The 17,668-nt window shown below is 41.6% G+C and overlaps 1 protein-coding gene across 1 annotated transcript in view; it reads left to right on the plus strand.

Annotated features, from left to right (window-relative positions):
* Nucleotides 1-17,668, plus strand: part of IL1RAPL1 (interleukin 1 receptor accessory protein like 1) — a 1,020,597-nt gene that overhangs the window by 572,468 nt on the left and 430,461 nt on the right. Inside the window, exon 6 of the mRNA XM_040422155.1 lies at nt 8,593-8,667. Within this exon, the coding sequence (XP_040278089.1) occupies nt 8,593-8,667 (75 nt within the window). The remainder of the gene's footprint in view (nt 1-8,592; nt 8,668-17,668) is intronic.

Here is a 17,668-nt window from a genome sequence, read left to right on the forward strand (position 1 = left end):
AAGATGTAATGAAAGTATTCTCCCCTATGGAAGCAATGCTTAAAAAGACTCCCTACATAATGTAGAATGGATCATGTCAAATTTTTATTCCATGGAATCAGAGGCGCATAGCTTTAATATGTCCATGTGCATAGGAGGCCTTTCCTTATGAGTTATAAAGCTCCTTTTGTCTTAGTTTTTTTTTTGCTATTTTACTATCATGGCATTGCCCTCTAGTAAATTGTAAAAAAGAAAAAGAAGGAAAGTGACGGTCATGTGAAAAATCTGTGAGTTCTAAATAATATTCATCTGAAATTCGCAATAGTTTAGAATAGATTACAAAGTGACAATATGAGTTTCTATATTATCAAGATTTGGGTTTGCTAAAATAATAGAATAAATTGAGAAATATAGGTTCATTTTTAATGGGGTTGCTGTTTGTAGGCCCTGTCACAAAAACAAAAAAAAACATTATTTAGCTGATGTTTCCAAACAATATTCAGGGCAGGATCCAGCATACTTCTGACTGACTGGAATATGTGGCACTAGAGATGTCGTTTTTTTTTCCTTCTGGAGGAAGGCTTGTTTATATAAGCCTGGGCTTATAAAATTTAATCATATGCAGTTAAAAGGGGGAGATATGAATAGGGACCCTGGAGTGAGTAAAACAACCAAAATCATATACAGTGTGTTGTTATATACTGTAAAAAGAGATCCAAGCAGCTGTTCCTTTTGATTATTAGAGATTCTGGCAAGTGCCATCTGTTGTTGTGCTTGTCACTAAGGGTTTCTTCTTTTTATGTCCGGATGTTTTGATTTCAAAGGAGAAGTAGGTTGCTTAATAATATGGTCGACAATTCAGTGAGAAGTCAAAGAAGCAGACATTCAGGTTTTCTTTGTTTTGATAATGCCATATATATAAATGTAAACATTTTTTCAATAAAAGTATGCAAAATTAGAAAAATGTCCTTAAGGCAATCACCAACTGGGTAATAATGAAGCATGACTGATAAATATATTTGTTCTATGTGTGTGAGGATAATTCTCTTTGTGTATACAGTAGCACAGACCTAGGGATATCAGCAAATGTTGTGTTATGTTATTATAATATTATTTCACTTACATCAGCAGTTAGGGTATGGATGGTATGAATGCAGGGACAGGGTTAACCGCTCTGTTCCTCCCCTCTTAGTAGGAGTGTGCTTGTCTTGCTTCCTGCCAGGAAGGGGGTTCTAGCTAGGACAGCAAGGAGGAAGTAAGCCTGTCCAATTGCTCCTACTCCAAGAGTCTTATGGACCAACAAGATATTTAATTCTCATTTTATACCACTACTCCAGAGAGACTGCAAGAACATCAAGATATAGGTTTCCTAAAAGTTACAGTATGCTTAGTCAGCAGAGTGACCAGCAAGCTACAACATTACAGACCCTGCTGTGGGTGAGGGAATACGGTTCAGACACCTATCACCTAGATAACATCCAGGCCAGACCATCTCAACCCCTTCATTACACAGTGGAAACCTATATGCACAAGTGTCAGTTTATAGCTGTGAGCTAGAAGTTCAAGGGAGAGAGACATCAGCAAGATAGCATATCAGAGATGTTATCATACTGCGACTTTTCCAGCCACCATACCTCATCATCTGAGGACAGAAATTGTACTTTGTACCAACTACTGCTGAATATACTACACGTTATATTTTGTACTAAGTAAAGAGAAACATAATTATTTTTTACTTCTGCCCTGAGTTTTCAAATCACCTTTTAACTGCACGAGCACCAGGGAGTAACAGCATGAGGGAGTACACCGTGACATGTCTCATCAGGGCTGCTTCCACTCCCATCCTCTGCACCAGCTCCCCATGGGTTCGCTTCATATATATTTATGAATTTTATCCATATATTTGAATAAAATAGCTGCTCAAGAATATTAGACTTCATCCCTACCTCAGCATTTTAGAATGTGTGATTTAGCAATCATCTCTACATACGGAAAGCAGACTGGCCTTGTATGTAAGAAACTAGACAAGTAACTGAACTTTGTGCATCACTTTCCAAGCAACAGTGCACCAACAGTTTTCTAATTACATGCTAAAAAATGAACCGTAAGATTATATACATTGATTATAACTCCATTAATGGAGACAAAATGGAATTGTTGCTTAAGTGCTATACTTACATGATATTTTGGCTTTTATATGTGACGAGCAGAAGGACCCAGCTTCGCACGGGTATATTTTATGTATTTCGTTTAATGTTTGTATGTGTCGTCAAAAGATATCGACATTATCCCCATAACAGTGACATCAACAGTATCCCGCCCCTTAACAGTGACCTCCACAGCCCTCCACCCCTTAACACTGACCCCCTTACAGTGCCCTGCCTCCTTAAATTGGGACCTCCACAGCAGCCCACTCCCTTAACTTTGACCTTCACTAGCAGCCTGCCCCTTATCAGTGAGTTCTACAGCATCCCACCCCCTTTACAGTGACCTCCACAGGGACCCACCCCCTTAATATTGACCTTTAAAGCACCCGCCCCTTAACACTGACCATAGGTCACAGTCCCCTTAACTGTGACCTCCACCATTCCCAATCTTTTCAAGTAAATAGGCCACAGCACTCTTTTCATAAAATGGCAAGGGTGGGTGCACGTCCAGGTTATGTTCTATAGCTCCACCTCAAGAACTGTAAGTGTCATAAATATTTAGACAGCACTCCTTAAGTGGTGATAATTAATGCTTTTATTTCATATTATTTCAGCCAGAATAGGTGGTATGTCAGTTGCAACGTTTCAGGCTTGATAATCGCCCTTCATCAGGCACTCTGAGGACCACACTGTGTGCTGTCTAAATATTTATGACACTCCACCATTCCCAGCCACTTTAACAGACATCTCCACAGCGACTCCCCCTTTAACAGTGACTTCCACTGTACCCCACTCCCTTAACAGTGACCTCACAGTACCCCACTGCCCCTTTAATAGTGGCCTCTACAGTGCCCACTCCTTTAACAGTGACCTCCACAGCGGCCTGCTCCCTTTACAGTAACATCCACAGCACTCTCCCCTTTAACAGTGACCTCCACAGTGGCCATCCCTTTATTAGTGATCTCCACAGTACCCTGTCTCCTTAACAGTGATTTCCACAATAACCTGCCCCCTTAACAGTGACCTCCACAGCAGCTGCCCCTTTAACAGTGACCTCCACAGTCCCTCACCCCCTTAACAGTAACCTCGACAGTGCCCTCCCTTTTAACAGTGACCTCCACAACGGCTCGGCCCTTTATTTGTGACCTCTATAGTACCCCGTCTCATTAACAGTGATTTACACAATAACCCACCCCCTTAATAGTGACCTCCACAGCATCCCACCCCCATAACAGTGACCTCTACAGCAACCTGCCCTTTAACACTGACATCCATAGCATACCATCCCCTTAACTGTGACCTCCACCATTCCCTTCCCCCTTAGCAGAGACCTTCACAGCGCCTGACCCTTTAACAGTCACTGCCACAGTACCCCACTGCATTTAAAGTGACCCCCACAGCAGCTGCCCCTTTAATAGTGAATTCCACAGTCCCCTGTCTACTTAACAGTAACCTCCACAGTTACCGCCCCTTTAACAGTGACCTCCACAGCATCTTGCCCTCTTAACAGTGACCTCCACAGCGGCCCATCCGTTTACCAGTGACCTCCACAGTGGCTGCCCCTTTATTAGTGACCTCAACAATACACTATCTCTTTAACAGTGATTTCCATAACACCCCGTCCCCTTAACAGTGGTCTCTACAGCAATCTTCCCCTTAACACTGACCTCCATAGCGGACCGTCTCCTTAACAGTGACCTCCACAGCGGCCGGCCCTTTATTTGTGACCTCCACAGTACCCCGTTTTGTTAACAGTGATTTCCACAACGCCCCGTCCCCTTAACAGTGGTCTCTACAGCAATCTTCCCCTTAACACTGACCTCCATAGCGGACTGTCTCCTTAACAGTGACCTCCACAGTACCCCGTTTTATTAACAGTGACTTCTACAAAAACTGGCCCCCTTAACATTGACTTCCACAGAGCTTTGCTCCTTTAAAATGTGACCTCCACAAAACCCTGTCTCCTTAACATTGACCTTTACAGCATCCCGCCTCTTAACACTGAGCTCCATAGTGGACCGTCCCCTTAACTGTAAATTCCACTGTTCCCTGCCCCCTTAACAAAGATTCCATAGTGCCTGCCCCTTTATTAGTGACCGCTACAGTACCCTATCTCCTTATCAGTGATTTCCATAACACCCCACCCTCTTAACAGTGGCCTCTATAGCAATCTGCCCCTTAACACTGATCTCCATAGCGGACTTTCCCCTTAACTTTTACCTCCACAGCAGCCTGCAATGTTCACTGTGACCTCCACAGCACTCCGCTCCCTTAACAGTATCATCCACAGAGCCCTGCCCCTACAGCAATGAAGAAAAATGGCTGGGTTGTTATGGAAACCTGGTGTAAAACTGTGTGTATGTGGAGACTAAGGGCCTGCAAGCTTCTAATGACTGATAAGGTTCATGTGACATGTGTGTATGGCAGTTGGGATATGAGGAGAAAGACCTGCAGGCTTCTATTGGCTAATGCATTTTTGGGGAATATCTGAGGAACGGTTCGTGCTATAGAGCTCATACCTGGTCTAAAACCTTCCTGGACACCTGATATACCTATGTGCCAAATTTTTTAATTGTAAATATGCTAATACAGATTCCTTTAGCGAACATACATACATACATACCCTCAGCTTTATATACAGTGGATATAAAAAGTTTACACACCACTTTTAAAATGTCATTTCAGAACTTTTTCCACCTTTAATGTGACCTATAAACTGTACCACTCAATTTAAAAACAAACTGAAATCTTTTAGGTGGAGGAAGAAAACAAAACAAAAAACAAAAATAATGTGGTTGCATCAGTGTGCACGCCCTCTTATAACTGGGGATGTAGCTGTGTTCAGAATTAAGCAATCACATTCAAAATCATGTTAAATAGGAGTCAGCATGCACCTGTCATCATTTAAAGTGCCTCTGATTAACCCCAAATAAAGTTCAGCAGCTCTAGTTGGTCTTTCTTGAAATTTTCTTAGTCGCATCCCACAGCAAAAGCCATGGTTCACAGACAGCTTCCAAAGCATCGGAGGGATCTCATTGTTAAAACATATCAGTCAGGAGAAGGGTACAAAAGATTTTCCAAGGCATTAGATATACCCTGGAACACAGTGAAGACAGTCATCATCAAGTGGAGAAAATATGGCGCAACAGTTACATTACTAAGAACTGGACGACCCTCCAAAATTTATGAAAAGACGAGAAGAAAACTGGTCTGGGAGGCTACCAAGAGGCCTACAGCAACATTAAAGGAACTGCAGAAATATCTGGCAAGTACTGGCTGTATGGTACATGTGACAACAATCTGACATATTCTTCATATGTCTGGGCTATGGGGTAGAGTGGCAAGACGAAGGCCTTTTCTTATGAAGAAAAACATCCAAGCCATGCTACATTTTGCAAAAACACATCTGAAGTCTCCCAAAAGCATGTGGGAAAAGGTGTTATGGTCTGAAAAAACCAAGGTTGAACTTTTTGGCCATAATTCCAAAAGATATGTTTGGTGCAAAAACAACACTGCACATCACCAAAAGAACACCATACCCACAGTGAAGCATGCTGGTGGCAGCATCATGCCAAGGGGCTGTTTTTCTTCAGCTGGGACTGGGGCCTTAGTTAAGCTAGAGGGAGTTATGAACAGTTCCAAATACCAGTCAATATTGGCACAAAACCTCATGCTAGAAAGCTGAACGTGAAGAGGAACTTCCTCTTTCAGCATGACAATGACCTAAAGCATACATCCAAATCAACAAAAGAATGGCTTCAACAGAAAAATATAAAAGTTTTGGAATGGCCCAGCCAGAGCCCAAACCTGAATCTGATTGAAAATCTGTGAGGTGATCTGAAGAGGGCTGTGCACAGGAGATGCTCTCGCAAGCTGATAGATTTGAGGTGCTTCAACAAAGTATAAGTTTAAGGGTGTGCACACATCTATCTTTTTCAATTTTTTTTATATCACAGAAACCTGACATTTTAACAGGGGTGTGTAGACTTTTTATATCCACTGTATGAGATTAGTACACAGAGAAAAATATATTCCATGAATATCAGATGAGACATTGTATAGCATGTAAAATATATGCATGCCAAGTGTCTTGGAATGGAGTATACTATGTAATTCTATACAAAAACATATAGGGGCACATTTATTAAGACTGGTGTTTTAGACATAATTTTGGTGTATGCCCCCCTGCCTCTAAATGTGAGAAGTCTTCCTTGCTGTCTTACATTTAGACCATTTTGCCTAAACCACGCACAGAAAATTGTAAATGATTCTGCCTCAACATTGCGTGCAACAGAATCTGCATCAGATATATGTATATACTGTATGGTGTATATCTGTTTATAAATTACCTACATAATTAGTGATAAGCAAAGTTATCAAAACTTCAATTCAGACACTTTGCTAAATTTCACACAGAAATTTGCTTTGTGATGAATTACAAAACGTATTTCTTTGTAATTAGCAGGCACAACAAAGGGGAAAGGCGATTTTGCCGCCCCTGTCATTGAACTCCTCAGATGCCACATTCATCACTGATCGCGGCATTTGAGATGACCAGTGAGGGCTTTCAAGGGTTAATCCTGTGGGGAAAAAAAATACTCACCTAATCCACTTGATCGCGTAGAGGCGCCACCACGTGCGTCACCGCGTGCCAGATTTTGCGTGGTATCTTCAATCAAGATGCTCTTGGTGGCCTCTTCTCGTGCAAATGGATAAGGCGAGTAGGATTCCCCCCCTTCCATTTCAGGACAAGTAGCTTTGTTATCCCGAGACACGAAGAAATTCAGCATCGTGGCGAATACAATTTTCAGGAATACATTGGCTAAAGTCTCAGTTCTTAACATCAGCTTGAGGGATTAGCCAGTGTTGTCAGTTGCATATCATTGTGGTGCACCTTTTGCAGTGATTTATGTATTATTATATTCACATCCACACATTATCCCATCTTGTGTAGGATGCTTTTGTAATGCATGTGGTCCACTGCCGACATCCTCCTTTGTATGCATTTTTGCTGGGGATTGCCATTAGCTCCCCCGGTTATAAACACGCAACAGTGTTTGTTTGTTTTTGAGCATTTCCTCCTATTTAGGCCACTTTATTTCAGTTATTTTTCTTGATATGTTTAGAATGTGCCATTGTGTACTACTGGTAGCATTCTGCTGCAACCTGGTAGCCTGTGTCACATGGCCAGTTATAGTTGGGGCTTATAGCCTTATCATCTCTCCCACTACCTAAATGATTTCACTATGGAGGTATGTGGGAGTTTTGCTGTAAGTTGTATCTTAGCACCTTTCAGACCGTGTTCACACACCATGGGTAGTCTAGTGGTTGGAACCCATACCACACTGAGATACCTTGACAGTGTTGCAAAAGGGCTCAGATGTGTTCCTGACAGGAATGCATTGGCTAAAGTCTCAGTTCTTAACATCAGCTTGAGGGATTAGCCAGAGTTGTCAGTTGCATATCATTGTGGTGCACCTTTCGCAGTGGTTTATGTATTTTTATATTCACATCCACACATTATCCCATCTTGTGTAGGATGCTTTTGTGGTGCATGTGGTCCGCTGCCGACATCCTCCATTGTATGCATTTTTGCTGGGGATTTCCGTTAGCAACGGATCACATGCAGAGGAATTGTTCCCCTGGTTATAAACACGCCACAATGTTAGGGGTTTTTGAGCATTTCCTCCCATTTAGGCAACTTTATTTCAGTTATTTTTCCAAATAAATTTTTCCATGAAATTCAGATCAAAGTCCACTTTGGATACTTTTATTTGCTCAACCCTACCCAGAATTTTTTAATTTGAATTTGATTGATTCTTTTTTTGAATAAGGGAATTTAAAACAAAAATGGTTATACTTTTAGTGTTTGTCACCATTCACATAGTTTTCAAATATGTATTGCCTTCAAATAAAGTCAACATTGTTTCATTTAAGAAAATAATAAAAAAATAATAATAAAAAAATTATAATGATAACAATTAGGATTGAGCGAATCGAAGAATCCAAACTGGACTTCGATCCAAATTTCAGGGAAAGCTCGATTTGCTGCAAAGTGGAATTTCGTCATGCTTCGTTGTTAAAAGTCTATTTTCCCTGAAATTGAGGGTGAGGGGGGATCCACCTTATTATTCCATAATTATACTGTAGTTCCCTGAAAATGAACATATTTAGCACTGAAAGAGATCTAACTACTTTATTATGTTGCTGTGACTCTATGATGCTTAGATGGATGCTAAACATTATAGGCATTTTTTTTCTGTGATAGATCTTCTATAGAGATGGCCAAATCGTTGAAAATTACTTAGATCAGGGAAATCTAGATTCATAATAGTAAATTTGCCCTATATTAAAATGCTGGCAAAGTGAATTCTCACGAATCTTTACATGTCTAGCCCTCAAAACTGCTAATGACATAAGACAAGAAGGCTTTGTACAATGTTAACATTATATTATGTTCTTTCAGCTCCACTGACTGATAAACCACCAAAGTTACTCCAACCTTCAGAAAACAAACTGACAATCCATGAAGCGCAAATAGGTAAGTCATCAACATATTTATATATTTTTATACTTAGTGTTGTATTAGACTTGTTTTGCATAAAAAAAATATAATAATTAAGAAAGTCCCACTCAAAAAAGAAAATGTACAGGTTTATTAATACGTGAATATATGTGACATTTTGCCATATTATGTACACTTCAAATGGTTATGTTCTCTTTAACAATATTTCTCATTCTTTGAAGAGTATAAAACATAAAGTGCTGTCAGACTAGCTTCCATTATCTTGTGGCACCTAACACATTGCACATGGTCTTTTCTGCTCTGTCTCCAAGCTGTATTCACTGTTGGAATATATAAAAGGCTGTTCTGTATGCGATGATTAAGGTGGCTTCTTACTTATGCTGTAGCTGCCTCTATAGAGGAAATATACTATTATATGGTATCATTACAATTAAATTGACAACTGTGTAACTAATGGTTTTGTTAAAGTTTGCAAGTGTGGGAGTTGCTTTTTCAGTGGCTATATGTTCTGGCTCATAAAGGGTTGTCCTGCTCCCTTCTATCATTTCTCTGTCCTAATATGACAACCCTTTGAATGTTAAATAGACTTTATAAATTATAATGTCTTAGATTTATCTTATGCAGATATGGCAAAATGCATCATGACACTTTAACTTGACCTTTTCAATGGCTTTTATTGTGTCAAGTTTAAAGTTTTTTGGGGTCATTTATGATCCGAAGTATAACACTTTTTGGTTTACATTTGTTGCAGATTCCGTCACAAAGGAGATTTAGGGGCAGATGGGGGCGGGCCAGCTGACCAGTCTCATTTATAATTTTATACACCTGTTTTTGGCATAGAAAATGACTTTAATCTATATCAGCAAGAGAGCTGGTGTAGATTTAAGCTAGTCGCACAGGCAACACCTAAGTGATTTAGAGGCCAGCGCATCTATATAACCTAGGCGCATCAAGATATGGACTAAGCTCAGCGTCTAAATCGCTGGTCTTAGTTAATTAACCCCTTTATTTTTACATATTTTCTGTTCTATATTATCAGGTTTCAGCTATTAGTAAAGTGTTAGGCCCTTAAACTTTGGCTACTTCTTTTTGTTTTATGTTTTATTATAAAATTGGCATTTTTATTCAGTTTTATATTGAAACTCTTTTATCTACATGTCAACTGTTAAAGTACAGTAAAGTAGATTAATAGTAGCCTGTAGCCTGCCCACACATTATCCAAGGTCGCACCTTCACTAGTAATGTTACACATAAAATATATACCATCAGAAGTTTCTCTAATTGTTGATCGAGAGGAGTGATTTACAGAGGGGTTTGTGGCTGTGGAATCGAATATGTGGGTAAAACCACCAGAGAACTTTGAAGAAGAGGGGGCGAACATCTGGGGGATATGCATCATAAAAGAGATACTCCTCTGGCCAAACATGTTGAATTTGTACATGGACTTTTCTAACGTATTGTTCATGATGATTGAATCTATCCCCCCCTTCAAAGAGGTGGCGATTGGCAGAGGAGGGTACTGCAGAGGGAGATCTGGTGGAACTTTTTAGCTCAAAACTATGCAACCTAAATGACCAACTTCTCTTTGGTTGTTTCATTTGATTTCACCAGGTGCTCCCCCTGTGGTGTTGTCCAACATTGGTGTTTCACCTCACAGGAATCCCTTTGATTCACTTTGCTATACGGACTGTTTGGTCCTATTATATTGAATATTCCTGCTGTACTAAGCCTTTATTCAGACCTGGCAGTAGTTACTGTATAATGCCTTGGTCTATTTGTGTTTGGATTGATGCTGGAATTTATTTAGCGCCACTTTGAAGAAACTGACAAGGATGCCTGTCACTTAACTTACATCCTCTCCCTTGTTTATCCGCCCCTTGCAGCATCACTGAAGGGGAGTGCCTGGTATATTCAGACACTCCCATTATTGATCCTGCAATTGCTGCTTTGACCCCCGTTTGATCACGTGATGGCCCATGTGACTGTGAGGTCACAGCTTTCTAATCACGTGACGGGTCATGTGCCAGATGGGATGCGGCTTATGTGCAATTTGTTTGCCTTTAAAAGGTTCATTTGCACGCTAGCATATGTGCCACTGCCACACGCTGCTGCCACAAGCGCGGCTGGATGACTATCAGCTTCAAAGAAACTAGAGGGCTGTGCTATGAGGATGAAACACTCCATTAGTTTGATCAGATGGAGCCTCTGCTGCTGTTGCTAAGCTAAGATTTGGCTGCTGCTTGCACTTTATCTCTTGACTATTTTGCTTTGTGCACTTTATATATTGACTACTTTGTACTGCTGTACTTTATCTATTCAAGTCCCCTGATGAATTGGCCCCAGGCAGTGTGTTTTTGGGATATGCTTGCTTGCTATTGTGGGCTCATTTATAGTATATCCCTTAGTGTGCCAACATAGTTCCCTCTCTTGCTCCCTTCTCTGAAGAAACTGGGCAGTGACATGGCGCAGCATAAGGACACCCCGGGACAACTTAGAAGGTGTAAACATATAGGGAGGGATCAATAGGAGAAAGAGACCCAGTCTCCCTTCCCCTCCCACTCCTTTGCTCCCGTTTAGGTTTTTTTGGCACTACATATAGCAATTTTGTACTTTTTCACCATTGAGTGATTTGTAATAAGTGTCCTATACTTTGGCAAGTGACCTTTTCGCCTCATTTTAGGTATTTTTAATGATATAAAAAAAAAAGAAGTAAAAAAAGTTGTTAAAATTATGGTTTTTACATAAAAAGTCACAAAAGAAAAATGGAGATAAATTTAACACAAAGGACTAGAATGGATGGAACACTTGCAAATCCTTTTGCAAATTAACTTAGCTTTCAAAAACATCTTTGACAAATGGACGTGCATTTTCCTTTTCATAGCAATGGAATGCATTTTAATGGTGTAATTTGCAATGGTTAGCTCATAGTTTCTTCATCTTTGAGTTTTTAAGTACAGTAATGAAAACTTTCTCCAACATGCAATATTTCTGAAGTAAAAAAGAATGATGGCAAATGAAAAATGAAAGCAGTTTGGCTCTGTAATTTACCTAAAATGCTCATCAAAACTATTTTAGCTGGAATGCCTGTGAATTGTTCTGCCTTTAAGGGTAGGCTACATATTTTAACAAATGGTGGAGAAAAAAATTATAATTATTTTTATTTATTTTTTTCTAATGTTTACAGAAATTGGATGAGATTAGTGAGGGTTTTATTTGTCTAAAAGCAAGAATGTAAGTATTATGGTATAGACCAGGCCGGTGTCTTCAGGTACAGTAAATTTCTGAGTTCAACTGAATTGGCCTCCGGAGGCAACTGGAGTAGGAGAACAGAATATTTTAGCTGGCACTTGCCACCACAGAGGGACAACTTCAGGGAAAATATTTTATGATGCACTGTGGTATTTGGCTCTGCTGAGGCAATATTTTGTGCCGCAATATGGTATTGCTGGCCCCACCTGCTGGCCCCACCACTTTGAGTTCCCATCCCGCTCCTGATTTTCCCTCATCAAACCAATCACCATAGTATCTTCTGAAAACTTGAGAACTATGTTATATTTACTAACAGCAGGGCAGTCATAGATATACAAAGAGTACAGAATAGGACTTAGTACACAACCTCAGAGTAATAGGTGCCAAAAAAAAAAAAATTAAGAAAAATAAAAAATAAAGAGCTTTGGAGGCTTGTAAACAGCAGCTAGTCCATTTTTGCATCTACCAAACAGTTTGCTGGTCAAATCTACTCTCTAAGGTCCAAAGCATTTTGTAGAGCCTCAATGTAATTTTTAGCAAAATGGGGGGGGGGGAGTCCTCTCACAATTACAATTGGATATAATATATGCAAAGCAAGGAAGTCACATAAATTATTTATATAACAAGCATAACTATTTCATTTTATGAATAGTACATATTATAAAAAAATTGTTTAAATTCAGTCAGGTGTAAATAGTGTATGTGCAGATTATACAGTTGCAAGAAAAAGTATGTGAACCCTTTGGAATGATATGGATTTCTGCACAAATAGGTCAGAAAATTTGATCTAATCTTCATCTAAGTCACAACAATAGACAATCACAGTCTGTTTAAACTAATAACACACAAATAATTAAATGTTACCATGTTTATATTGAACACACCATGCAAACATTCACAGTGCAGGTGGAAAAAGTATGTGAACCCTTGGATTTAATAACTGGTTGAACCTCCTTTGGCAGCAATAACTTCAACCAAATGTTTCCTATAGTTGCAGATCAGACGTGCACAACGGTCAGGAGTAATTGTTGACCATTCCTCTTTACAGAACTCTTTCCGTTCAGCAATATTCTTGGGATGTCTGGTGTGAATCGTTTTCTTGAGGTCATGTCATAGCATCTCAATCAGGTTTAGGTCAGGACTCTGATTGGGCCACTCCAGAGGCATATTTTCTTCTGTTTAAGCCATTCTGTTGTTGATTTACTTCTATGCTTTGGGCCATCTTCTGTTGAGCTTCAGCTGGTTGACAGATGGCCTTAAGTTCTCCCTCAAAATGTCTTGATAAACTTGGGAATTAATTTTTCCTTCAATGATAGCAATCTGTCCAGGCCCTGATGCAGCAAAGCAGCCACAAACCATGATGCCCCCACCACCATACTTCACAGTTGGGATGAGGTTTTGATGTTGGTGTGCTGTGCCTCTTTTTTCCACACATAGTGTTGTGTGTTTCTTCCAAACAACTCAACTTTGGTTTCATCTGTCCATTTTGCCGGTACTGCTGTGGAAAATCCAGGTGCTCTTGTGCAGCAATGTTTTTTTGGGACAGCAGTGGCTTCCTCTGTGGTATCCTTCCATGAAATCCATTCTTGTTTAGTGTTTTACGTATCGTAGATTCGCTAACAAGATAGTAAAATTTAATTCTTTGTGTGTTATTAGTTTAAGCAGACTGTGATTGTCTATTGTTGGGACTTAGATGAAGATCAGATCACATTTTATGACTAATTTGTGCAGAAATCCATATCATTCCAAAGGGTTCACATACTTTTTCTTGCAACTGTATATGTTTTACTTTATTACAAAGCAAGTAAATTACTTTGCTGACCTTTAAATTTCACAACTTCTGGTGTTTCATCTTTACTTTCAATTTATGGCTTGTCTGTAACACCAAGGTTAAGACTATCTATAACAGTAGCTTTCCTTTATAAAGAAAAAATGTAGACAACATTTTTGTAAGTGAAAATCGTTAACTGGGAAGAGTTATAAATAAAGGATATAATAGTAGCTTGTGAAATGATGTGTAAATGCCTATAGAAAGACCTTCCATACAGCGAAATAATGTAACTTATTTTTAAGTAATGAGAAAAAAAAATCTTGTCTTGCAAACTCTGTAAGACATAGCGGAAGGGGTTGTCAAAGATTGAAAAATCTATGCTTTCTAGAAACAGAACTGCCCTCTAGAGGTGGCCATGCGGTTCGCCCGACGGTTGGTTTGCGGCGAACTTTGCTCGTTCTCTGTTCGCAGAACAGACAAACATATGGCGATGTCCGCCTGAGTCATATTCTTTGCATTGTGCAGAACTTTAAACAATGACACATCCATCAGGTGGGACAGGACAGCCAATTGAGACGTTTTAGCACATGGACACACCTCCTACCCTATAAATTAACCCAATCTGGGTTTTTTGTCAGTGTAGGGAGAGGTTGCTGTGTGGAGCAGGGACAGACTGTTAGAGAGTATAGAGACAGCAAACGCTAGCTAATAGGGCCACAAAAGTCCTTTTAAGGACTGGTATAGGTGTGCTATCGATAGGTGTGACATACTGAGGGGTGTCATATACTTATAATATACTTTCTAACATAGAAAGTATATTATAGTGAATTTGTATTGTGCAGCAGTTGTGTGCGGTTCTGCTGCGATACTGCAGCTATACAGAGGGACAAACGCTATTGGAACAACTAATTGCAACTGGTGTGCTATACCAGTTGCCCTCAAAAAAATCTGATGCAGGGGTGTGATATACCTATAATATAATTTCTATATAGTGCATTTGTATTGCGCAGCATTTGTGTGCTGTTCTGCTAAGATACCGCAGCTGTACAGAGGGACAAACGCCATTGAAACAACTAATTGCAACTGGGTTTATATACCAGGTGCCCCCCTAAAAAAAAAACTGATTAAGGGGCTCTATGTACCTGCTTCCACAAATACTGCTCTTCTCTAGGGACTTTGGCACAAGGTCATTTTGAAAATGACAGGCAGAGGAAGAGGCAGGCCATTCAACAGGGGTGGTAGGGGTCGGGCAGGTGCACCAGGCCGGAGCCTAAGTGGAACGTTGGAGAAGGTGCGTGTGATTACATCAAAGGAAGCACCAGAGTTGGTTGAGTGGCTCACGCAGTCTTCCGGTTATGCACCCTCCTCATCCTCTGTATCAGCACCCTCCTCACTCTCTGATATGTGCACCCCCAAAGACACCACCACCACCATAGCCCCTCCACTCGAGTCAGAGGAATTATTTTCCCATCAATTTCCAGACCTTACCGATGCGCAGCCATTCTTGGCATCGAATGAGGAAGAGGAGGTAGCAACAGCCGTCACCCAGCGGTCTGACAACAGTACCCAGATCAGCCCAAGGAGGGTGGTCCCCGCTGTTGCTGCCTACTCTGAGATCTCTAATGTCAGTGGTGGTAAAGGTGACAATGATGATTTTTCGATGGACATCACGTGGATGCCCACAAGAGAGGAAGAGGAGGGGAGTTCAGAGGGAGAGACGGAGCAGCAGATTGGAAGGAGAATGAGTAGAAGCAGGCAGAACTCACAGTGCACAGGAGGCAAAAAGCAGACTGCAAATGTATCTGGAGCGAGCCATCCACCATGTACGGCCACATCATGCACTCCCAGAACACCGGCACATGGCTCCGCAGTGTGTGCTTTTTTTTTAACATGTCAGCTTCTGATAATAGTGTTGCCATCTGCAGCCTGTGCTGTCAACACATATGTCATGGTAAGCCCAACACTCACCTAGGGACAACCGCCTTAAGAATACACCTGGCCTCCCATCACCGAGCCCAGTGGGAGCAACGCTGTCAGAACCCACAAAGCCACACTCCCGGCACTGCACATCCTGCCTCTTCTCCTTCTCCTCCCATTTGTCCTCCACCTTCCACCGTGCCGTTGTTGCGTTCATATGGCAAAAGGCAGGCATCCGTGGCCCAAATGTTCGAGCGTAAATAAATGATGACGATAATCTTCTTGCCCAAAGGCTAACCGCTGGCTTGTCGGAACTGCTATCCCGCCAACTACTGCCATATAAAATGGTGGACTCGGAGGCCTTTAGAAAAATTGTGGCCATTGGCACATCGCAATGAAAGTTTCCCGGAAGGAAATATTTCTTCCAGAAGGGCAGCCCTGAACTAAATGAAACACTTTCAGCGGCAAGTTAATATATCTCTTGCACACAGTGTTGGTGTCAAAATACATCTGACCACAAACACGTGGTCTAGCAAACACGGGCAGGGAAGGTACATAACTTTTACTGCTGACTGGGTGAACCTTCTTACGGCCATCAAGCATGTAAACCATGGTACCGTGTGGATTGGGTGTTACCGCCACGGATTGCACGCAGGCCTGCCTCTTTTCCTCCTCCTACTCCATCCTCCTTCTCCTCTTCGGCTGAATCCTCCTTTACCACTGCTACCGCCTCTTCTGCTGCACCCCCCAAGCTCCCCAGAACCTATTTGATGTGCCAGGTGAGATGTTGTTATACTGTGCTGCGGCTGTTGTTCCTGGAAGCCAAGAGCCACACCAGTCCTGCACTCCTTCCAGCTCTGCGGTCACAGGCTGATCAGTGGCTAACCCCGCTGAATTTGACAGTTGATAAAGTGGTGTGCGACAACGGTGCCAATCTGCTGAGCGCACTGTAACAGGGCAAAATGCCACACAAGCCATGCATGGCACATATCCTGAGCTTAGATGTGCAGTGATTCGTTGTCAAATACCCAGTGGGTCCAATACATCTTGCGGCAGGCCAGGAAAATCTCTGGCCAGTTTAGAAGATCTTACATGGCCATGGCTCGCCTTGCTGACGTTCAGCGGTGACACCACTTGCCCGTCAGACGTCTGATTTATGACTGACCGATGCACTGGAAATCCACCTTGCATATGCTTGATAGGCTGCTCCAGCAGATAAATTGCTGTTAACGACTACCTGCACGTACTCTGCGGCAGGACAGGTTCTGGTGAGCTTGTTTTTTTTCCCATCATGCCAGTGGCTGCTCATGCGTGACATATGCAGACTTCTGCGGCCATTTGATGAGATCACTAAACTGGTCCATTGCAGCCAGGGCGCCATCAGTGACATTGTACCTTACACCTTCTTTCTGGAGCGTGCATTGCATTGTGTCATTGATCAAGCCGTCGAGGAGCAGGAGCATGAAGATGAGGAAGTTGCAATGTTGAATGAAATCCCACGGGGGGCTACTCCATCTGAGACAAGTCAGCAGAAGTCTGAAGAAGAGTCAGAAGAGGATAGTAGCTGGGGTAGGAAGAGGAGGAGGAGCAAGAAGAGCAGGCTTTAAACTTTTCTTTGATCTCTGGTGTTGTCCGTGGATGGGGGAGGAGACTAAGGACGACATTCCCCTGGACGATGAGCAGGAGCCAGGCCGCTCCACCGCTTCCAATTTAGTGCAAAAGGGGGCCTTTATGCTCCAGTGTTTGAAGAGGGACCTTTGAATTAAAAGCATAAAGGGCAAGGACCAGTACTGGTTGGCAATGTACTTAGACCCCCTGGTAAAAACACAAAAGGGCAGACATCTTAACAGCATCACAGACGGATGTCAGAATGCAGCACTTCCAGGCATTCTGCTGTTGTAGGGGCTGGCAGAGGAATTTCCACCCACAGAGAAACGGTTGCAAAAACGAATCCTACAGTGCATGCAAGGGCTGTTTGAAGATGTGTTGGTCACTTCAGATATGAGATCATTCTTGCAACCAACCCATCGACAGCCGCCCTCCGGATCCAGCCTCAGGGAACGCCTAGATCGACAGGTG

Source organism: Bufo bufo, chromosome 3, assembly GCF_905171765.1.
Source record: "Bufo bufo chromosome 3, aBufBuf1.1, whole genome shotgun sequence".
NCBI classification, from domain to species: Eukaryota; Metazoa; Chordata; class Amphibia; order Anura; family Bufonidae; genus Bufo; species Bufo bufo.